Below are 24,562 nucleotides of genomic sequence, written 5' to 3'. Positions count from 1 at the left end.
AATTATAGTTTTATGTTGTAATTATGTGAGTAATGCAGTTCCACCCATCATGAAATCAATGCACCGTCAGGTCGGATTAAACTCACTCCAGGATGTCTGTGCATTAACATTGTTACTCAGCAACTGGAAATAAAGATTTCTGTGTGTGTGTGTGTGTGTGTGTGTGTGTGTGTGTGTGTGTGTGTGTGTGTGTGTGTGTGTGTGTGTGTGTGTGTGTGTGTGGACCTCATTGCTGCTCAGATTCCCTGCGTGGCTCATGAGCAGATCTTTAAACACACTACTGTACAGTCTGAATGGTTCAAAGGGGTGGTTGATTATGATTTGACTTTTCTAACTTTAGTTAGTGTGTAATGTTGCTGTTTGATCATAAACAACATCTGCAAAGTTACAACGCTCAAAGTTCAAAGCAAAGGGAGATATTTTCTTTTAAAGAAATCGCTTTTTAAGGACTACAACAAACGGCTGGTAGAGACTACACCACATTCCTCCCGGGTTAGTGACATCGCCAACCCTAGAATTTACATAAACCCCGCCCCCTGAACACGATTTATAGATTATCATGACAGAATATGCTAATCAAAGACTAGACACATCAGCTTCATAAATTCATCAACTAACCATTCAGAAATGTCCTGTTGCTTCTACATGTTGTCACTTCTTCTTGAGTCTCTCCATCATTGTCTGACTCCGGTTTGAACATAAAAGGCTAAAAGTTTTTGAAATTTTCAGTGCATGTGTGTGTGAGGTTAAAATACACAAGCTGCAAGCTCCGCCCCCTGTGCCGGGAGTCAAGTCAAGTCATCTTCATTTATATAGCGCTTTTAACAATGTAGATTGTTTCAAAGCAGCTTTACAGAGATAAACGTATAATTTATGGTAACAGAGATTGTTTTGGCTTTATAGCGGCTCTTTAATAAAGTTATTTTTCAGCTAAAGTTAGTTTTGATTGATTTACTTCCGTCGCAATGGAAGCAGCAGCTCATTTGCATTTAAAGGGACAGACACAAAAACGGTGTGTTTTTGCTCACCCTCAAAAAGTGACAATTTTAACATGCTATATAAAAATATCTGTGGGGTATTTTGAGCTAAAACTTACTTCACACACACACTCTGGGGACATCAGAGACTTATTTTACATCTTGTTAAAAGAAGGGCATTATACCACCCCTTTAACTCACCTGCAAACACTTTTTTAGGAATTGCTAATACACCAGATATTGTTAACATCTCTCAGTATGGCAGAACAGTTACACTATTTGAGGTGTCATGTGCATTTGACATGTTTATGGAGGACTCTTACTGCTCTAAGACTCTAAAATATCAGGCATTGATATTGACCATTGAGAAGCTTTGGTATAAATGCCAGTCTATTGTGCTAGTGTTTGGTAGTCTAGGTCATGTACACAGGCTGGGGATCTGTGGACTTTGCATTGGGGGGGGGGGGGGCAAACAGCTGGCAAAGTACTGTCTCTATCTCAGCAACTAGAGGAAACATGTTTATTTGTAAATAAATGTTTCCTGTACCCTTAGACCTGCATAATCCATAACAATGAGCTGATTTGTTTTAATCTGTTGGATTATTAAAAAAATGTTCAAAAAAATTAACAAAAAATTATAGTTTACAAAAAATTATTAAAAAAAAATTCTAATGAAATTTGACTTGTATTGTGGAATCAAATAAAGAATATAAAATGTGTGCGTGTGCGTGTGTGTGTGTGTGTGTGTGTGTGCGTGCGTGCGTGCGTGCGTGCGTGCGTGCGTGTGTGTGTGTGTGTGTGTGTGTATGTGCGTGTGTGTAGACATGAGAAGACTCACACAAGGACTGCTGTATGACATACACCAACATTCATGTACTGTGACTGTGATCTTACATTTACATTTTACATTTAGTCATTTAGCAGACGCTTTTGTCCAAAGCGACTTACAAATTAGGACTAAATTTGACCATATTCATTTAGGTTTTTGGTGCTTAACTGATCAAACTGTGTATGTATCTGACGTGACAGCATTGCTTAACACAAATAATTTAATGCAACAAACCATATAATCATGCATTGATAGGACAGAAAAAAATTAGGTGTGTCAGTTTTTCTAAAACAAAAAGAGGAGGAGAAAACACGTCTTTTGTTGTTAATGTCAAAAGCTGTGTATGTAATGACTGATTAATCACATTTCTGCTGCTGTTATGCGTTTATTCTGCCTGTTATCTTTTTAATACACTGTAAAAACTGATTTTCAAAGTTGTAAATAAAACAAAGATTACTAGAGTACGTTTACAAGGAAATAATATTTCAGTCTTTCTACTAATTTCATGTTTAATTCAATGTGTTACTGGCCAATTATTTGTAATTGTTTGTGAAATTAACTAGCAGTGTCTGAGCAAAAACTGTTTCAAAGTAAACCCTACACTTATTTTTTTTTTACATTGTAACTGTAATGGTGATACATGTTTTTTGCCCCTGAAAGGGTGTAGTTACAGCATCTACCAGCAGGGGCAAACTATCTCTAGCCTGAACCAGAGCATAGGGCCTGATATACTCACGGCCAAGTTACATCCTAGGAGTAAAAATAAGTTCAAAATACATTACCAGTGGTTTACTGTTACACTGAAAAAAACAATAAGTAATATTTACATAATTTTTCTTTTGCAAGTTTTTGCATGAATATTTTTTAAGTAAATTTCTCACACATATTTTTAAGTAAATTTCACATATGGAATTCAGTAAACTCTATTTAACTAAGTTAAGTGAAAGTAATAAAGAAAATAAGTCATATTAACTTGGCTAGTAAAAGGTTGAGTAATAATTATTTAGTTCAAGTTTCCTTTGCAAATACAGTTCACTCTAACATTATAATATTGAATTAAACCACATTTTTAATCATATATTTCAAGCATATATTTCACTTAAAAAAAGTGTAAGACAGCATATCTACATGATGGGAACACCAGTATCAGAAAAGTTGAGTAATTTTACTTAATTTTATAACGTTGATATTTGCGCTTTCATTTCTACACGCTTGAATTGAGAATTGAATTAGTTTTTTTTTTATTATTCTTGCCTGAACTAACTTTTTCATGTAAATAACACAGTTTTTTTCTGTAGTATTTACTTCACCACAAAATCCTTTTTATCAGTGTAGCGAACATCCTGACGCCTCCCACACTGCCGAGAAGACGTTTGGAGATGAATATGTAAAAATGAGGCAAGAGCTTCAAGATCATGTTAATATTAGAAAAGCGTTTCAGCGCAGAAGCGATGTTTCTGCTCCATAAGTGAGTAACATTGATTTGTGTGCGTGCTGCTAGAGATTAACATCAGACTCTTGCTTGTATATCTTGTGTACTACGTTAATTTTTTGTTCTTCCTTGTCGTTTGTTTGTCATGTTTGCTTTATTTTTCGCTTCGCTTCAGCTATGACAAAGAGACATCCACTCCTGCATAGAGTGGTCTGCATTTTGGGGGCGGAGCAATGAAGGAAGGGGTGTGTTTGTTTGTTTGATTGATTTCAAATATTTCTCAGAAATCGCTTACTGCAACTTTAACACCAAAACAAACACACAACAAAATGACAGTGGTGAGAAAACAGCAGTTAAGAAAGCATCTGATCATAATGATGTGAATATGTTTGCACCAAATCTACAATTCAACACAGTCGAGTCACGTCACATTAATTTACATACCACTTTATACAATGCATTGCTTTAAAGCAGCAGCTTTACAGTATAAAAAATGAAAAACGGTGTCAGTGTCTCTTTTGTTTAGAATCACAACTTTGTTTTCTACTATAAAGCGGCAATCCAGCGTGTTCGTGTTTGCACTCGTAGATGTCTGAACGCGACAGACTGAACAGAAGAAATCAAGATTTCCACATCAAAAAAGGCGGAGCCTCTGAGCCTCTCAGCCACACCCACCTGTTACATCATCAGGTCAAGGTGTCATCAAGGTGTTTAACAGCCGTAAAGAACTTTTCTGGAAAGTTTGCTTTGGCAAGCTGTTTCAAACTCCCAAATGCAACTTAATTTTGACTTGATTTAGTTTGAAATTACATCACACCAGTTTGTTTTTCCACTTCACTTAAAGTATGGGTTTATGGGAATATTGGGGCTTGTGCTTTTGTACATGTATTCAAAAACAACTGGACAGAATGTGATGGAACAGAACTCAGATTTTTAAAACTGTGTTGAAAGACCATAGATACTAATATAGGGGTGACTTCCACATTAGCAAACCTGCTGTTTACTTGACAGAGATTTCATAAATCAGAGCTCCTCTGTTACGCAAGCACCATTTGACCTCTGCCCCTCATGTAACGTATGGTTATGTGACTCAGTATGAGGCTCGGTGGTCGCCAGAGTACCCCCCCCCACCCCCGTGAGCCGTCTTTGTCCTGCCTGTGAGGAATGCAGTGATCAGCCCCAGCAATCGTCTCTATGTCCTCGAGGAATTTCACAGGACTTTAGGAAAATCTTTGCAACTAACTTAAAAATGCAACTAATAATATAAAATGTTACATTTAACGTGCATTTTTATTTTAATCCTGAATGCACTGTTTTGGATTATTTTAAGATGCTTTTAACATGCATGTTACTGCAAACATAAACAAATAAAAAAAATGTTGCTCACCAAGGCTGCATTTGTTTGAATAAAAATAACAGTAATACTGTGAAAAATGATCACAATTCAAAATAACTTTTTTTCTATGTGAATATATAGTAAAGTGTAATTTATTCCTGTGATCAAAGCTGAATTTTCAGCATCATTACTCCAGTCTTCAGTGTCACATGATCCTTCAGACATCAGTATAATATGATGATTTGTTGCTAAAGAAACATTTCTGATTATTATCAATGTTGAAAACAGTTGTGCTGCTGAAAACGTAATACATTTTGTGTTCCAGTTTTCTTTGATGAATAGAACGATCAAAAGAAACAGCATTTGTCTGAAACAGAAATCTTTTGTAAATTTATAAATGTCACTTTTCATCAATTTAATGCATCCTTGTTGAATATAAGTGTTAATTTATTATTATTATTATTTTAGTTTGAGAGGCAGTGAACTTGTGCTTAATATAACATTACATTTTACATTTACATTATTGGCATATGTGTTTATCCAAAGTGATTCACACTATATTCAGATATGCCTTTGATTTGTATATTTATCACCTGCCAATCAAACCGTGACCCTGCAGTCAAGCCAGAGGATCTCGGCACATACTGACACTCTTCCCAGAACTGCTGCTAAACTGCAACAGGCTAAACCTTCCCAAAGACACATTTCTGAAACTCCAGTGTTGTGTTTCTCCGTACTTAGATCTGGTTCTGTTTGTATTGCCCCCACCCGACTCTGGTAACTGGTTCAAACTGGTTACAGTGCAGTTATTCAGCAGGTTTTCCTGCATGTTTGAGCTCACGTTTATTCAAAGGCCTCCAGTGATATCCTGGATGTACACACATATTCATTCTTACATATCTGCCACAATTATAGCTGTAACCTGTTGAAATGGGACCCCGGGCCTCATGTGCACAGAATAAGTGACTAAATCACATGGCACTGAAGTGCAACAAAAATGGCCCCTAGAGTTTCATAGGAAGAATGTGACAACATTACACAACCCAACATGCTCAACACTTTCCTTTCCTGCACAGCAACAATGGCATTTAGTGATTAAAACAAGTGAATACAAATCTGGCAATGAAACAAAACAAAATAAGGCAAAAGTGCTTCTTAACCCTGCACTGTAAAGAAAAAAAGATTTTTCAAAGTTTCAAAGGATTATTGTATGTTTTAAAGTATTTCAGTCTTTCTACTTCAAAATGTTATGTTTAAGTCAAAGTGTTACTTGCAGTTTCTTGTAATTATTTTTTGTAACTTGTTTGTAATTATTAATAGCAATTTCGTAGTAAAAACTGTTTCTTGACCAGTTTTTTTTGTGTGTGTGTGTGTGTGTGTGTGTGTGTGTGTGTGTGTGTGTGTGTGTGTGTGTGTGCGTGTGTGTAAAGCCTGACAAAAATTACTGACAAACTTTTATATTAGGTTTAATATATATACACACATATATATATATATATATATATATATATATATATATATATATATATATATATATATATATAACCTAATATAAAATAATAAATATATAAAACAAAATCTAAGCAAAAGTTTGTATATGTTTTTATGTTAAGTATCATATTTGATCATTTGATATTTGACATCAGGCTTTTATGGCTCATGCAATTTGGTGCAGATGCTGATATTTATATGGACAAAAATATGAAAATCTCTGAAGCATTAATGTAAAGCAATGAGATCTTTTCAACAGTAGAACAGACTACTCACATAAAACACATATAAATATCAGTCGTCACTCTAAATCTGCCAATAATATTTCTAAGATGATATTTAAATGCTTACTTTTATGATCAAAGCTCTGTGGTTTCAAAACATACAATGATGATCGAGAGATGAAAAAATAAACGTTCCTCAAAAGCCTGATGGATTATATTTGAACATGATTTTTCTAAAAAAAAATAATAATAAATGATGTATGGATAATAAAGTAAACCATTGCTTCAGTTCAGTAAATGTTCATCTTGAACATAAGTTCTTTACCTTATAAAATAGATTTCACAGCAAAAAGACACTGAAGCTGAAGGTGGGTGTTTTTACAAAAAAGCTTTTACTTGCTGAAATATATAAACTATCAGCCAGATGACAGAAGGCATGTAGTAGCATGTGTGCAACAGGTTTTTCAGCAAAGTTTTGATCATGTTGATCATTCAGAGGCCAGAGAAATATGCGCGACAAATTATCTGATACAGCTTTATTAATTTGTCTTGGATTTTACATTTTTACCAAATGTAAACAATTTAAATGCTTTATAAGTAGTTTTGGATAAAATGAATCTGCCAAAGGCATCAATTTAAGTTTGTTTACATCAGAATGTAGGGCAGATTCATGTACTTTTTATGTAACTCAGTCAGGTGACGTGAGCCAGCCAATCACAGAGCACATGCCACATTCAGCTGTTGTCACTATGATGAATCTCACACAAAATCCTCTTCTCGTCCTATTCAGGGCAGCATTTGTGACGGGCGCATCTGTTGACCAATAGTGTCCCGTGTCAAACACATTTTGGCTGTCTCTCCACATGCCAGGCCTATGTTTCCACCTGAACCACTCCGATGTCTCCCAGCACCTGTTCCCTGAAATGATCCAGCCCTCACGTCAGTGTTTAGATGAGCTGATCTGCACACGTCTGTCAAGCGCAGTGTGAGTGTCACAATAACTATGAGCAAAACACAACTGCACTCAAGGTTCAATGAAGGTCCTTGAGTTTGAGCTCTGTGAGGAAATTGTTTTATCATGTGAGAAGAAAGATATATAGCCTAGATCATGATATGAAAAATATTGAATTCTCACACTCAGTGACCATTTTACTTGCATTTCATTTATACTGTAACACTCAGGTTCTATAAAAATGCTTCTGTGCAAAATTAATTTGCAGCGTAATTTAAGCTTTCAGTCTTTTATTAAAACATGCTTTGTGTGATTAAATACATGCTGATCTCAAGCTGCTCCAGGGAAAAGATGTTCTCGCTTACAAATTAAGTCGAGCTCTTCACAAATAACCACTTGTTGAAAAAAGTGCACTTTTTCAAGGTATAAACTTGTATTCAATAGTTTCGTTTTTTGAAAGAAATTAAAACTTTTATTCAGCATGGATGCATTAAATTGATCAAAAGTTACATTAAATATATTTATAATGTTGCAAAAGATTTCTATTTCAAATTCATGCTGTTCATTGAACTTTCTATTCATCAAAGAATCCTGAAAAAACAAAAACAAATCTATCACGGTTTCCACAAAAATATGATAATAATCAGCAAATCATCATATTAGAGTGATTTCTGAAGGATCATGTGACACTGAAGACTGGAGTAATGATGCTGAAAATTCAGCTTTGATCACAGGATATAAATTACAGTTTAAATTCCTTACAATAGAAAACACTATTTAACTGTTTTTACCACTTTTTGGTCAAATAACAGCAGCCTTGGTGAGAACAACCTTAAATAATCTTACCGACCCCAAACATTTGAATGGTAGTGTACTTTATGCTTCACACATACTATACAGTGTGTACTTAAGGTGTTATTTTGAAAGAACTTAATGCAGTTTTATTAAAGTCATGTATACCTTAAATATTCAATGGTTGAAAATACATAGAACATTGAAGTTTCCTTCTGACTGCATGTTTTCAGAGCACAAAAGAACGTGCTAACAGATGGCAGAGTGTAACTTGCATATCTTCAGATTTAAATAAGCTGATGAAAAAAATGATACGATTATGTTAGTGTCCTCATTACCTTGAGTCATCATTTTAACTTCTCTATTTTGCAACAGGGCTCAAATATAATCTTTCCAAAGCTGCATTCCCCAAAATGGTGAATCGCATGGCTGATCATCAGACCGCAGAGATTTGCCTTTCTAGGGTTTTTGACTAAAATACATGCGGTTTTATTATAGCAACCACTGCAATCACATGCAGAGGGACGGTTTTATGTGATTTTGCATCAGACACACCAACACTGATAAATACACACATGATGCACAGTTATAACTGATTAAGAATGAACGTTTACATCTCAGAATCAAAACAATTCAGATATAGAGTTGGAATATGAATGCAGATGAGCAGCATCATTTGATCTGGGAAGAATTTGATGAGAAATGTAAGATCTGTGACAAATCCGATCAAATCTGCAGAGCAGCAAGAGACCTCTGCAAAACACTAAAATATGAAAAATAAAACTGTTAAATATATGTTCGTGTTTATTCGTATATGGGTTTTTTTAATTCGCTAACAGCTAAAACAAAATCTGACAAAGTCAATGAGAAACACTAAAATTTGATGTATTTTGAGTGAAACAGGATCAATTAGATGGTAAAAATGGGGTTTACATGCCATAATGGAGTCAGATGTAGAAAAGGGAAGGTATTTGTGATTTTAGCTGAAAAAAAATGATTTTAAGATATATTTTGTATAATATATTTTAATAAAAAAAAAACTATTGAAGACAAATATATAAAAAATATATATAATTTTTTTTTTTAGATTTTAAATAACATGTAAGTGAATATTTAAGTAGTAAATAGTAAAAAATTTTATTTCATATTGGTTTTGCCTTTTGGTTAAATACAGTATAGGGGGATATTATATTTTAAATGTGAAGGAAGAAAAAACACTAAACTTGGTTAAAGTATTTGTCTTACAAAATTATTTGGCAAAAAACAGCTACAGGTTTTATTTTACTATGCAAAATAAAATGCATATAGAAAACCAAAAAGCTCACAGCATACATTGACTATACAACATAATCAGTTATAAATATTTTGTTGGTTCTCTCTTGTTTTTGCATGTGTTCATAATTTCTTTGTATGAAGATTTTCTTATATGCCAAAAATTATGTCCGCACAATTTATCATGTTTCATTGTGTTATTATCACAAATAAAACTGCTGGCTCCGAGCACATCTATGCAATATGCTTAAATATTTAATAATATTGATTAATAAAGGGTGAAGGGTGAACACATCACTTTTGGCCACTACTGTATATCAAATCAAAACAAAAGGAAATGACCACAAGTCAGGCTTATAGGCAGGATTATCCAGCATTGCTGCAGTGATAAACTCTCTCCTGATGAAAGAGAGAGAAGGACAAACACGCGGATGAGAACATGATGGCGTATTTCCACTGAGCGGCTGACAGAGCAGATGCTGCGACACACAGTGATCTTTGTCACGGTCCAGACAGAACATCAGACACGTCAACCAAGACATCATGTCAAACGCCTGTGTGTGCTTGTTGGGGGACAAGAGCAGAGATATGAGTGTTTGGAGATATTTAATTACATGATTTAAGTCCATGTTCAGTCACAACTGGTTTTCATAGACCCAGATTTTAAATTCACAATGTTGTCTGGATCTGTAGAGATACTGCAGATTATGATTAGATGACTGTAGGATTGAAAATAATCCAAGATACTTGAAATAAACAAAGACATTTGCTACTGTTTTCCAACCCCTCTTTCTACCACAAGGACCATTTGGAGTTCCTAAAGGCACAGAGATAGCGATCAAGAACTGTAGGCCGAGCGAGATGTGTGTACTTCGTGTGTGTACACACCTTTAATATAATGAGAATTTCCATTCAGAGTTTGCATCTTTTGAGAGCAGGAGGCCATTTGCCTAAGACGCACCCTCCTCTATGTGCAAGTAATCTCTAAACTCTTAAAAACTTTATTACCTTCTGTTTTACTTCTTTGGGAATTAGACCTTTGTACCAGTCGCACTGAGACATTTAAAATGATACCAAACATGTATAATTACTTATTGTACACATTTAACATTGCGTAGGTTTTTTAGGTGAGGAGGAGAAGAGGGGGATCGAGGGAGATGATAAGTAAAAGTGAGGTGTGTGCTGCGTCTCGGATGTTGCTGTTACATGCAAGAGAGAGTTCAAATGTTAATTCTCAGGAGAGCGTTTTGCTTTCTCGTGGGGTAGTCCAGACTTACTGGCACCCGCCTTACGTGACCTTCATGACCTTTGATAACAAAATGCACTGCTGTTCAAAAGTTTGTGGTCGTTAAGCTTTTTTTGAAAGAAGTCTCTTATACTTACCAAGGCTGTATTTATTTGATCAGAAATACAGCAAAAACAGAAATATTGTGAAATATTATCACAATTTAAAAGCTGTTTTCTATATGTGAATATATTTTAAACTAATGTATTCCTGTGATCAAAGCTGAATTTTCAGCATCATTACTCCAGTCTTCAGTGTCACATGATCCTTCAGAAATCATTTTGATCAATGATGAAAACAGGGACTGCAATACAGTTTTTTCAGTATTCTTTGATGAATAAAACATTTTTAAGATCAATTTAATGCGTCCTTGCTGAATAAAAGCATTCATTTCTTTCCGGAAAAAAAATCTTACTGACCCCCAACTTATGAATGGCAGTGTTTATGAGAAGCGTTGTCCATTTATTTTGTTTTACTAACTAAGTTGCAATTGTATTTTGCATTGTTTTTTCCCCCTGCTGTTTACAAAAAAGACCTGCTTCGCACCAGTTGAAACCAATTAGGACACATGTGTGAGGGGATGAAAACAACAACTGAAATTAGACATATGATTGAAATGAATTTAATGAAACATAGCAACATGGCATGAGCAACAAAACAAGTCACTTAATGATCTATATGGACATACAGACAGCATCACGTCTGTGTTTTAATTCACATTTCAGTGTCATTCGTTAATACAAAAGCAATCAATCATATAGAAAATATGATTCTCACCATATTTCAAACTCAAAGTGCTTCCTACATGTACAAATCACCATCAAAACAACAAACAGAAAAGGCCTCTGCTACCTCATATTAAGGTATTTCTTTATCCATCCTTTTTAGCAACCATGTGCATTACGCCGCCGCCAACGTGATCCCCATCCTTTTGTTTCACAGCAAAGACACCATGATGATGCATCACCAGACAGCCAATGGGACGAGCGTGTTGAGGTTCATGTCCTGAGCTAGCATGTCAGAACTGCCCCAGCAGTTTTTTTTTTTGGGCAAGTTTGCCCAGTGATCAGAGAGCGGAAAGAGGAGGAGCTAAAGGCGACTGGCGGAATAAAACATGTCATGCAACGTGGCCTCGGCTTGTCACAGGACATCACATCTGCCGAGAGCATCCGAGCGAACGCTTAAAAACACACCCGCTCCCCCATCCGCACAGCAATGGTGTGTTAACTGCTTGATAATAATGGCAAAATCATGGCGTCAAAAGAAACATTTGTTGGTAGTTGGGTGGATTGGACGCAATTCACCATTGGGGTCTAACCAAAATCGGGAAGGGCTTCGATTATGCTTCTTTTTTCTTTCTTTTTTTAGTGTGTGATGTTGCCGTTTGAGCATGAGAAAGCTCTGTAAAAAAAGTCCTTCCAGTGGGAGTTATTCTCTATATCAGTGTCACTGTTTCTGAACCCCCTGAAACGCCTCCATTGCAGTCTTGAGTTTTCTTACGGGAACTTCGCATGTGTCGCGACTCGCTACTATAAAGTAGATGAAAAACAGCATATGACAAAAGTATGTCCGAATTAACAGTACTCATAAAAGAGAAGGCAAAAAGTGCCCGGATAACCTACTACTTCCGGCGGACGTCTAGATTACATTCATACTACACACTTTCACACATACTTTTTTAGCGGTCGTGAAGTAATTACTTATTCAAAATAAGTAGCTACTTAAGAGAGCTCGTCATGTCAGACGCAGCCAATATTCCTCATTTAAATAATACATTTCTCAGAATAAAGGGGCGGGGGCTTGTTGAGTTGCGTTAGTAGTGTGTTGAAACTTGTGGTTATGGTGAAGGGCGGGACATTTCCCAAACACACTCGAAGCGATTGACCAATCACAACACACTGCTCCAGCCGACCAATCAGAGCTCAGTGTGCTTTTCAGAAGGAGGGGCTTCATAGAGACCGGAACTAAACAGAGCGTTACTGACAGACTGGGAAGAGAGGAGCTGCAATAATGGAGAATATGGGGAAAATAATGTGTCTTGGAAGACACATCTGTGTTCTTGTACGTGTATAAGTACGGTTCAGGTCTAAATTGCTTAGTATTTGAGGGGAGTGATGGAGCAGATGCACCTTATGTTACAAGGTGTACAAATGTTGGGTTTAACCAACATCTATTGAATATGGTAAGTGGGTCAGATTTCAAGCCAGATGCGACAGGCAGGATGGTAGACAAATATTGCGTGCAGATAGAGGAAGTTGTTGCCTGAGGCTTTGCCCACTTCCTGTTCAACGGCACGCTTCAGTCGACACGAAAACCCTTCATATGGTTTCGGTGTGGAACTCGACTCAGCAGGAATGGCATTGTCAACAGCGGACGATTTCTGAGAACTTATTTTATAACGTTCTTCTAAACCTTCTTGAGTCATGACTTGCTTCCCATTACTTGATCGTGTTCAAATTATTCACAGCTTTATTTGATCATTGTGTCTTAAAAATATAACATACAGTACATTCGTCATCATCATAAATCACATTATCATAAAAAGTATTAGAAACAACATATGGATTGGTTTCACTAAAAAAAAAAAAACTGCTTTAAGCTCATGCAATTGCACATAGAAAGTCGGCTTTAACAATCTAAAGATTGAAGCCATTTCCCAGAACAAACAAGATGATATGAAGATATTGTTTGTTATGATGAAAGAAAGATAAGTAACTTTAACATAAGGTCCTCGAACAGTCTCTGTAGTACTGCAATAAATTTCCTAAAGTGTCTAAAACAAGTGTAGTATTATAGAGCAGTACCTCCGCTAAAAGTCCTCAAGTCTCTGACGTTCTTCAATAGCATCTTTTCGGGGGAAATCTTAAATAAATCCAGCATTTCACTCTTGTGCAGTGGCCCTGCTTTCAATAGTTGCTTGGTACATCTCAAATGCAGAGGTCCTTCCCTTTAAAAGACATTATGGCTCAGAGTTGAGCTCCATATGATGGAGCTCGAGTTTTTTCCCAGTAGCAGAATTGATTGACTCTCTGATATGCATGTACCTCGGCAGCTATCGAAACTCAGGCCACAACATTCAACCCCTTCCAGACCCCATTGAGAGCGAAACTAAAGCAAGAGAACCCCTAAGCAGAAGCACCATGGTGTGCGATCCCTGGAAATCCAACGGTTATAGAAAGGTGTAGTGTGACGGAGTCTGAACATCTTCAACATCCAACTGCATCTTCCGTTTGGCTTCGTCTTCTCCGGATGCCGTCACTCCGGAGGACAGGAGCGCATTTTCACGGGGCGGGCTCATGGTGAACCTTCTCGGTCATCTGTTTGGCACTGTAGTAGGACATGCCAAGGCCCATGATGGCCAGCATCATGGCGATCTGGTTGACGGAGCGGTCGTGAGCCGGGGCCTGAACCTCTCCCGCTACCTGCCTCTGCGAAAAGAATGGGAAAAAGGATTGTTAACAAGGCCATAATCTTCTAAAACACTTTCAAATTTTGTACAATGATCGGACTTCCTCATAAAGACCACAATGTCCTGCTCATTTGTGTGGGATATATGGAATCATTAAATATTTATAGCCAATAAAGTAACAGCAGGAGAGGAACATCATTGACTACTCCATTGTAGTCTTGAGTTTTATTCCGGGAACAAACGTCACAATATTCCTCATTTAAATTATTCCCACTCAAGGCATACGCAAAAAGTTGAGTTGCGTTAGTAGTGGGTTGAAACTTGTGGTTATGGTGAAGGGCGGGACATTTCCCAAACACGATCAAAGCGACTGACCAATTACAACACACTGCTCCAGCCGACCAATCAGAGCTCAGTGTGCTTTTCAGAACGAGGGGCTTCATAGAGACAGGAGCTAAACAAAACTTTACTGACAGACTGGGAAGAAACGAGCTGCAACAATGGATTTTGAACATTCAAGCATGAAAACCTCTTCTAGCAGAGCCCAAAAGCAAAATTGAGACTTTAAAAAAAGGGTAAAATAGGTTGTCTTTAATGAGAGAGAGCAAAAAGTATCTACATTTATCCATGCAGAGGTGCAAAGCACAACCAAAACAACGTTATTCCACAAGACTCATGCGGTTACAAAGGGTAGCTTTAACTAAATATGATTTTACAACCAGATATGAAGGATTATGACAGTATTTGTTGTGATAAGTGGAGTCTATAAAAGCTCATTGAATGACGCCACACTCGGGTTTAACCACCGCAAACCTCAAGGTGACGACATTAAGACGGTTTAACAAGTCTCTGCAATCTCCATTAAAGCAAGTAGGTTTAGAGGGGTCTAAGACAAGTAGGATGCTAATCTTTTTAAGATTAAACAGATTAAGCATTTAATCATTAGGGCAGGGCTTGACAATAAGGTTGCCTAATGGTATTATTTTAGGCCAGATTTTTATGCATTGCAAACTTAATGATTCAGAGTTTTGTGATGTATGGAAAATTACTGTCGAATTAAAAACTAAGGACAGGTTATTAAACTGACTAACAGGAGGATTTGTTCAAACTTTAAGAACAATTTTTAAATGTTCTTGGGTTTTAATGTCAGTATTTGAAGTAATAAGCTTGAAATTTCAAAGTAGTGTTTGATTAGCTCGTCTGAATCTACATGCACAATACATAAAACAATATATGTAGATACTTGTTGGAGAAAGCAGCTCAATACTGTAAAAATCTGAACTATTGTGACACTATGAAAAAAGTAGGTGTTGTTATACCCCAATTTTAGTCCAAAAATTAAACTTGCTATTCAAGATGGAGGATTGACAATGTTTTGAATGTTAAAACTTTAAAATGAATGTCTGTCAAAACAAATTAATCAAGATAGTTGCTTGTTTACTACCATTCCCCCCTGCGGCTTTCACGCTATTTTTATATTCCAAGTCGTGAGAATTACATCAAGCTCATGAGAGATGAATTTAAACTGGTATTTCCCATGTGTACATAGCCTTCATTCAGCCCTTCACGGTCATTGTTCATATAATTAGTTCAGTCGCTTTTAGCCATGAGGAATGCAGTGTAAAAGCCAGACCGGCACCAGTCTGATCTTTCCAATGGACATTTACACGTCCCAAACTAACCAACATTACTTGCACCTCGCAAAAGCCATTATGTAAGTGTCACACATGCATGCATTTTAAAGGGGTCATACCATACATACCATCATTTTATTTATTCTCGGATGCACTTTTTTTTGGTGAACACCGAATAGGTTCATGTTTATATGTGAGCAATCATATTAATGATGGGTCTCAGATGTCAGATCAAGAGATTTAAACAGCTTATTTTAAAATAAATTAATTTCTTTCACTGGAAAGAAATGGAGATCTGAAAGCTCCCGTATGTTTTCACAGTACAATTAACAATAGATAGAGGAAATCTGGTTCCTCATGAGATGACCCATTTATACATGCAATCCAAAAAGGTTCACTTTTCACAGATTTAACCAAGTTAAAAGATTTTAACAAATACCAACCTGCAGAAGACGGAAGTATCCAGGAGTCAGTCTGCCGAGTCTGATGATCATCACTGCTGTTTTTGTGCGCCACACGACTGAAACGAACTTCCCGAAGGGTTGTGCAATGCCGAGGTGTGAACCTGTAGACCGGACAGGACGAGTCAATTAAAAAAAAACAAAAAAACAGAATGCAATCTATTGTGAACATTTAAATAATTAGTGCGCCAAAAAGGACCACTTATTCAGCCATTCTGACTGAAAATCATTAGAAGAAAGAATGCTATTAAAACCTTGAAATGGTCCTTGGAAAGTTCAAAATTAGGGTTAAAAGAAACACCAAAAAAAAATATATATATATTTAAAAGAGTTTGTTTTGCCATAAACCGAATATGGCTGATGCAAGAGCAAGGGAACACTTCACGCCGTAGGCAACAATCCCGAACTAATGCAGAGAATCACGTCTGGGTGACAGTAATCTGTTGTCTGAAAATACATACTGTGCTGGTTTGAACCAGACCTACTCTGACTCAAATAAGAAACAGAAGAAAAACTCGTCCAAAGCCTGCAAGGCACCATTATTCAGAACAGATCACAAAACAACGATTCGAACTCATCGGAGTTTAGACCAGCTAGACGTTTTAGACTAACGACTGCAAATTTGGTACTCAAAATATGATATACAAGTGGGTAAAAGGAACTAGAACTACATTAACCACTTGTAAAGTGGCAAGAAGTGAGAAGGCAAAGGTAGATACATGTCTTGGATGCATCTACCAACCTTGCTGCAAATGCACGCTTGTTCAGGGAAAGGAAAATGACTCCGTCGTTGTTGCTCCAAGGCAAACTCCAAAAACAGCTGGAATGGAAAAACTAATGAAACCTTCAAAGGTTAGCCATGAAACCGCATTTCTAGCAGCCAAAGTTAGACTTTAAATGCAGAGACCTCTGCCAGTCAGACTGCAAACAGCATGAGCGGTCAGCAAATGAAGAAGCTGCTCCAAGAGGAAGTTTTCTCAGGAGCTCCGCCCTTTTATACAACCTGATCTCTTGCCGTCAGATTGGCGGATTGTGTGTTGCCCTCTCTCTCTCTTCTCTCTTCACCATGCACAGCTGTCAGAATGCATCATGAGCTTTCTGGCTTGCACATGTTCACACCCACTTTGCCTTTGGAAGAATGACTTCAATAGCCATGTAAACAAAAAGAACACACTTTGCATTTATGAAATCGTGACAAATACTCAACGTGTTGTCAAAATCATCCTCCATTATCCTGCCTCTAAGTGAGGACGGAGCGACCGCATTCACACAACATTATGCTTCTACGCCACAGACCACATGGCAAAGTGTTTTCGTTATGCAACTCTATTCCACTTCACCGGTCTGAATTACAGAATGCATCACTGCAGATTTTACAAAGAGTGATGTAACAATAGATCATCTCAATGACCTGATTCGGTAGAGGGCTTTATAACATCCGTTATTTTGAAATAATCTAACATTTAAGGCCAAGAAAACCGCTTTAAGGAAAGATTAAATAGACAATATGACTTGACAGTCATGTGAACCCTAGTTTCTCTCAATTAAATATAAGCTTTAAAAAAAAAAAAAAAAAAAAAAAAAAAAAAAAATCAGCAGAAGAGGAAATTCCACAGCCTGTGCATGTGGGCCTTCAAATATTGACAATGGATGACCTTGCAGTTTTACAAAGACTGGGAAGCACTACTCCGGTTCTGTTATTGTCTTTTGGAGCATGAGAAAAATAGTTTCCAGTGTAAATTTCTATCATGATGGGATTTAATTAAGCTCCATAAAAAGACTGTGAGACAATGAAAGTCTCATTTATTCACGCATGAGTTATTTATAAAGACAAAGAACCTGACAGATATCAAACTGTAGACCATTTAAATATCAATTGACCACGCACTTCACTTTAGACTATCCTTTTCAACTTCCAGAGTGAGGCCCCGTTTACACCTGGTATTAAAGGGGTGGTATAATGCCCTTTTCACAAGATGTAAAATAAGTTGTTGATGTCCCCAGAGAGTGTGTGTTTTGACCACTTTTGACCACTTCTGTCCTGATTTCTTCTAGAGGAGGGTCTATGGGTGGGTAAATGTATGTTTTTTTTTCAGATCTTTCAATCTAATGCACAAAGTAAGCTCACGCAATTTACATGAACGCGACTGGAGACGACGGAAAAACATCCGGAGAGCAGGAGCTTTCGCTTCTGTTCTGACAGTCGCAAGACCAGCCGAACACTATGAGTGTGTGTTAGAAATCAGGAACGGTGAGAGAACATTGTGCTTGGTATATTGTTCATCTTCAAAACAAACTTGGATCTTCAGCCGACAAAGTTTAAATCCCATCTAGCTAGAGCGCTTCCCATGTTTACGCATTAGGTCAGTATTTGGAGAGTAGACGGTCTTTTAAGGCTGTTGAACACATTCGATCAGTGTTTACACTACGAAAGCAATTCAGTCCAATGCGTTTTCAACTACCATTAGAAGTGGTCGAAAGTGGACAAGCTCAAAACATTTTACACCCCGTTTAAACCTGTATTTAGCGTCGTCCACTTGTGATCCAATCGACTGAAACAGATCTTAATACCAGGTGTAAACAGGGCATTAGAGTCACCCTTCAACATTTTTGTTGTATTGCAAGTCATAAGTGCACATTTAAAATGATGTGAATCCCTGAGGCTGGTCTTGTTGACACTTGCCATAAAAATCCAGCCATACCTACAATAAAATCCAACTATAAAACCTATTAACCATGGTAGTAGTCATTTTCTACAACAAGATCTTTTAACTTTTGATCAGTTATTGTTTAGTTAATAAAAGTACAAGGGCAAATCTCATAAAACCTGTCAAGAACATTTCATCCCCAGAACCAAAGAGAAATGAGAACTTAAGCTATATTTGTAGATATTAATTTGTGACATTGTCAAGAATTTTGTGCACTATGAGAGTATTAAAGAGTTAGTTCATCCAAAAATTTAAATTCTGTCAAGTTATTCCAAACTTCTATGAATTTCTTTCTTCTGCTGAACACAAAAGATGATATCGATAACTAAACCGTTGTGGGGCCCCACTGACTTCCACAGTATGGAGAAAAAAAAAAGAAGAAGAAAACACTACAGTCAATGGGACCCCGCAACGGTTTAGTTACTGAGATCATCTTTTGTGTTCAGCAGAAGAAAGAAATTCATACAGGTTTGGAACAACTTGAGGGAAGAGTAAATGACAGAATTTTTGGGTGAACTATCCCTTTAAGAGAACAATGTATCATGTATATAAATATATATATAACCATAAAACTAAAACTTTTGGGTAGTAATCAGTATTTAGCGGAAATGTTTCTTAATTTGAAAAAAAAAAAAAATATATATATGCAAAAAGAGTCTTTCATGAACCCTAAAACAGGACTCATTATCCTTGTACAAAATAAAAACCCTTTTTATTATTTTGGTTTGGAGGGTTTAGGGTTTGAATGAGAAATCCTCAAGCTTTGTTGTGCATCAAGCAATCGTAGCGCAACCCCTCCTTTCCCTCTTTAACAAACCCTCCTCCTCCTCCTCCTCCTCCTCCTCCTCCTCCTCCTCCTCCCCACAAGCCCCGCCCCCATGTCTAACTCGCCCTCACGTCTGAAACGAGTCTGGGGGCTTCCCTCCATTCTCATACACTGAGAACAAAGCAGACACAGCATCCCTCGCTTCGCATTCGCTTGAGTGTCCGTGATGCTGCTCAGCATTACATCATTGCTCAATCGGAGTGATTCCCAGCCATACGGAGCATTCCCATTCCTACTAAAGCTTAAGCTCCGCCCTCATCCTAACCGCTCATGTTAGTGGCATGTACAGTTTCGACGGTTTGAGCACATGGCTCTGTAGCAAAAGCCCTAGGCAGTGACATCAAAACATTAAGCATCATCTAGGTTTATGATGAGGGATCAAGGTTCAAACAGGGAGCAAAACATCAATCATCCACTGCGCAAGAGTTAACATGACCAGTTACAGAGCGCACAAACATATAGATGCACAAAACATAAGAACATCTGCCTGATATGAACAAACAAGATCATGTGAAGCACATCCTCAGTTTAGTTAAATGTAAAATTACATCACAAATTACTTCACATTTATCACACAAAATTGACTTTTTTGCACTTTACCAACATGCAGCAACATGCCAATTTAGTAAGTTGTCAATGCAATTATGAAACCAGAAAGTCCATACTGGACCTAAGTTGTCAATACATTTAAAGGGGTGGTATAATGCCCTTTTCACAAGATGTAAAATAAGTCTCTGATGTCCCCAGAGTGTGTGTGTGAAGTTTTAGCTCAAAATACCCCACAGATATTTTATATAGCTTGTTAAAATTGTCACTTTTTGAGGGTGAGCAAAAACGCACTGTTTTGTGTCTGTTCCTTTAAATGCAAATGAGCTGCTGCTCCCAGGGCAGAGCTACAACAGCATGCACTCATGAATTTATGAAGCTGATGTGTAGTTATCTTTAAGTCATTGATTAGCATATTCTGTCTTGATAATCTATAAATCGTGTTCAGGGGGCGGGGTTTATGTAAATTCTAGGGTTGGTGATGTCACTAACCCGGGAGGAATGTGGTGTAGTCTCTACCAGCCGTTTGTTGTAGTCCTTAAAAAGCAATTTCTTTAAAAGCAAATATCTCCCTTTGCTTTGAACTTTGAGCGTTGTAACTTTGCAGATGTTGTTTATGCTCAAACAGCAACATTACACACTAACTAAAGTTAGAAAAGTGAAATCATAATTAACCACCCCTTTAAATACCAGGTGTAAAGGTCAAGCAGTTTCAGCGGAGCATTAGTGATTGGATCACTTGAAACAGATAGCAACTGTAAACAGCTGTGAGCAGCATCTGAATATTCAGCCCCTAGAAACATGAATATCAATGGTCTAAACCAAACGGCTACCATTCACACTTAATGGTAGCCGTTTGGTTTTGGTAATTGTATTTTCCCGTCATTTTACATTAATGACAGGAAAATACAATTACATTTGCAGGAGACATTTGATCTCCAAGCTGACACTCAATCAGCTGAAATGACCCCAAAAAGTCCCTTCCAAATGTGCCAACCACAGGTTTGGGTGAATATATTATAAGGAGTAAATTTCAAATAAATCACAATGACGACACTGATCTGAAACATATTTTAACATCTACTTATCTGGTCTATAAACAAAGATCAAATCAAAAATGCCCAGCTATGTTTAGGTCAAGTGGAACATGTCATCAAAACTTAATTTCCAACAATGTTGTTGAGCCACTTTACAATAGTAAACTATCATGAAATATTACAGAAATAACCTGGATTTTACAGTCATTCAAATCTGCAATCAATACAATGTCTTCAAATCAATACATTCTCCCTTATAATTATGAACAACCAAATTGCCAGTTGTGGTTAAGACGTCTTATTAATGCAAAACCTGGGACCAAACAATATTGTATTCAGTAGATCCATAATGAACAGAGTATGAGGTTTACAACAAGGTAGTTTTGATAATCTTTCCATATACAGTTATTAAGAAACTTGGTCATATGAAACATATATAAGACTTATGGGCGATTGGGACACTTTTTGCCATTGAAATAACTTGGAAAAAGTGTCCCAATCAACCGCTCATTGTCAATGCGTTTTCAAAATACTGCAAAGTTTTAACAAACAAACAAACAACAAAATGAACCGAAACACCCATAAATTCACTTATTCCATTAAGAAAAGAATGTTTGCATTTGGTGCAGGAATATACTGTTATTTACCACCAGTATCAGAATTTGCCAATTGGCAATGAGAAAAAAGTAATTTTACAAACGGGGTAGTATAAATCCCACCTTGCGTTGACACATTTTTGCGCTTTTTACGCAAACATGACTGTCATGAAACTCATTGATCTTGTGTTTATCTTTAGCTTACCTGATGATATGGACCGCCGTGAGTTGAGAGTGGCAGAACACTGAAGCAAGTCACACGATGTTCCTCCACATTATATATGAAGCCCGGTCCGCCTATAGATTCAGTGGGAGGTGTGGCTGAACACGACACAACATAAAGACGTGCAGACCCTCAGTGTTGATTAATGATTGTGTTCAGAAGAACACATCTTGCACGTTTCCCTCGTTGTCACAAAAGTCGTGTGTTTGAGTTTCAGACCGGTTTGGAACATCAGTGACATCTTCTTATTGATTTCTTACCAATAATAAACAGCTACGTGTTGGACTAGAGTTGTTTGGTCAACAAACCGAGATTTACTCATCGTGTTATCATCTTCTCACTTGGCATTAGAGGCTGACATTTTTTCGGGAATCCCACGGGTCACGGGATTCCCGTGGGATTCCTGCAGGATGGGAGTCATCTTTGCTATTAATCACGGGATTTGGACGGTACAGGATAAATGGTTAACGGGAGCAGACGGGAGCGGGAATCAACCAATAGCAAAGACGACAAAAAAAAAAAAAAAGTAAATGCACCATTTTGTAGTTTCCTTTTAACCTGTTAAGCCTCACCAGTGCGTCGGCGCACTGAAGCGTTTTTTTTATTTTATTTATTTAGTTCAAAGTTACTATCAGATTTAATGTTATACATTGACAAACTATAGGCTACATCATTAAAAAGATATAATACTCAAGTTTCAGTATTTGACCACTATTGTATTCTGAGAAACTTATAGTGACAGTTATTTCTTAATTTGTGTCAGGAGTTATGAAATGAAAAAAATGCGTCGATACCTTTAATATGAATTATGCGCGTCAGCCGCTTTCATTCACAAAAAAACCTCCCGTGCTGTCGTCATGACAGCGATACACAAAATAACGTCCCTCAGGGCTTTAGCTCAAAAATGTGCAGATTTTGAGAAATATTGATAGATTCTCATAGATTTACATCAGATTTCTATTGACAGGAATAATATTTATTGAATTTATACCCATAATTGGACTCATTATGCAAGAGCATAATTGATGAAAATCGTTAACATGTAATTAAAAAAAACTATAAATGTAAACTATAAATGTATTGTTTACTCAACAATAAATGAGAAAAAGGCAGCTTTATGTGCTGTTTGGGTTTATTAAACTATTGTAGACATGGTGTGAACTATGTACTGTTTTTCTTTTATTTGCTGTCTTACATTTTCTGGAGAAAATCTAGAAACGGGCTCAGCAGCTGGTCTAAAACAGTATGGAGAGCAGATTAAATCAAATTATGTATTAACTAAACACTAATTGAAGAAAAAAATATATGGGAGCGGTACAGGAGCGGGAGTCAGTTTAAACAGGAGCGGGATGGGAGTGGGAGTCAATTTACCAGGAGCGGGATGGGATGGGATTGTTTTTAAAACTTTGGTCTGGGAGTGGGACGGGACAAGATTTCTTTCTATGGGAGTGGGACGGGACAGGAGTGAAAATCCACTCCCGTGTCATCCTCTACTTGGCATGGCTTTAGCGTTCATTTATTTGTTCTGTCTGTTGTTATTAACGAATTCCGCTCAGCAAACACCGAGAAAAGATCTTGCTTCAGTGTTAGTGGAGTCAAATTCTGTCTCTTCACAGATCTAATATATCATTTAGACCATAAACGATCGAATTGCCATTTATCAACTCATGTATAGCTCTAGAAATCCGTCCAAAATGTTGACTATCCATTGGTCATATCCGCTTTGTAACAAATTAGCAGGTCAACCATGATCATAGAGACCAACAAATTATCAAGTTAACCATCTAAAGACCAACAAATTAGCAGGTCAACCAGTTATATGATCATCTACAAAGCTGCGACTATGTTCAACACAATTTCATTTATTTATTTTTTTTCATTCATAAACGATCACAAAATATTTTGCCTTTTACAAGGACGATGTAGTAGAATCGGTCTGATTGATATGTATTACTACTATATCTTTGTGCTCTCCAGTCTCAACAAGAAATGGTTTTCAATTTGGTCAACATTTCTTCTGGGAGTGTGTAGGCCGCGTGTGCTGAGCAAGAGTCGTTTTCCAGGGAACACATTCCAACTCCCACAGAAAATATTCTCAAAATAGAAAGTAAAACTGATTTTACCCCCAACCGTGTCACAAAATCATATATTGCTGAGATTGAAATGTTTATTTGATCCTATCCTGCTGAGCGATATAAACAGAGCCCCCTGCTGGACAGTGAATGAATTACCGTTTGAATCATTTTCTCTCGTTTATTAAACGGCAGCGACATCTAGCGAGAAACAGATGTAACTACAACACCCTTCATGTGTATCATCATATTTTATTGATCCTAGAACGACATTCCTATTCGATAACAATCCGATCTCTAACGATAAGTTATACCCAAAATCAGACCGAAATGAGAGGCGAATAACACCGACGTAGAAGCACCTAAACTTGACAGGACTGTAAAATAAACTCAGATTTGAATGACAAGTTTACAGTTTCTGTTTCACATATTCATATTGTAATAATTACAATAGGTACTA

General features: G+C 37.0%; 1 protein-coding gene across 1 annotated transcript; it reads right to left on the bottom strand.

Annotated features, from left to right (window-relative positions):
* Window positions 1-13,036: 13,036 nt before the first annotated feature.
* On the bottom strand, window positions 13,037-16,972 carry LOC308704349 (putative transmembrane protein ZNF593OS). Its single transcript, XM_081388567.1, has 3 exons — window positions 16,837-16,972; window positions 16,077-16,198; window positions 13,037-14,018 (listed from the first exon to the last, which is right to left on the bottom strand). Exons 2-3 carry the CDS (start codon window positions 16,125-16,127, stop codon window positions 13,872-13,874), a joined length of 198 nt encoding a protein of 65 aa, XP_081244693.1. The 5' UTR covers window positions 16,128-16,198; window positions 16,837-16,972; the 3' UTR covers window positions 13,037-13,871.
* Between the last annotated feature and the right edge of the window lie 7,590 nt (window positions 16,973-24,562).

The sequence above is a fragment of the Scardinius erythrophthalmus genome, assembly GCF_964197995.2.
Source record: "Scardinius erythrophthalmus genome assembly, chromosome: 16".
In the NCBI taxonomy this organism is placed as follows: domain Eukaryota; kingdom Metazoa; phylum Chordata; class Actinopteri; order Cypriniformes; family Leuciscidae; genus Scardinius; species Scardinius erythrophthalmus.
The sequence above is the reverse complement of the archived record's forward strand: the minus strand, read 5'-3'. Positions and strand labels throughout refer to the sequence as shown.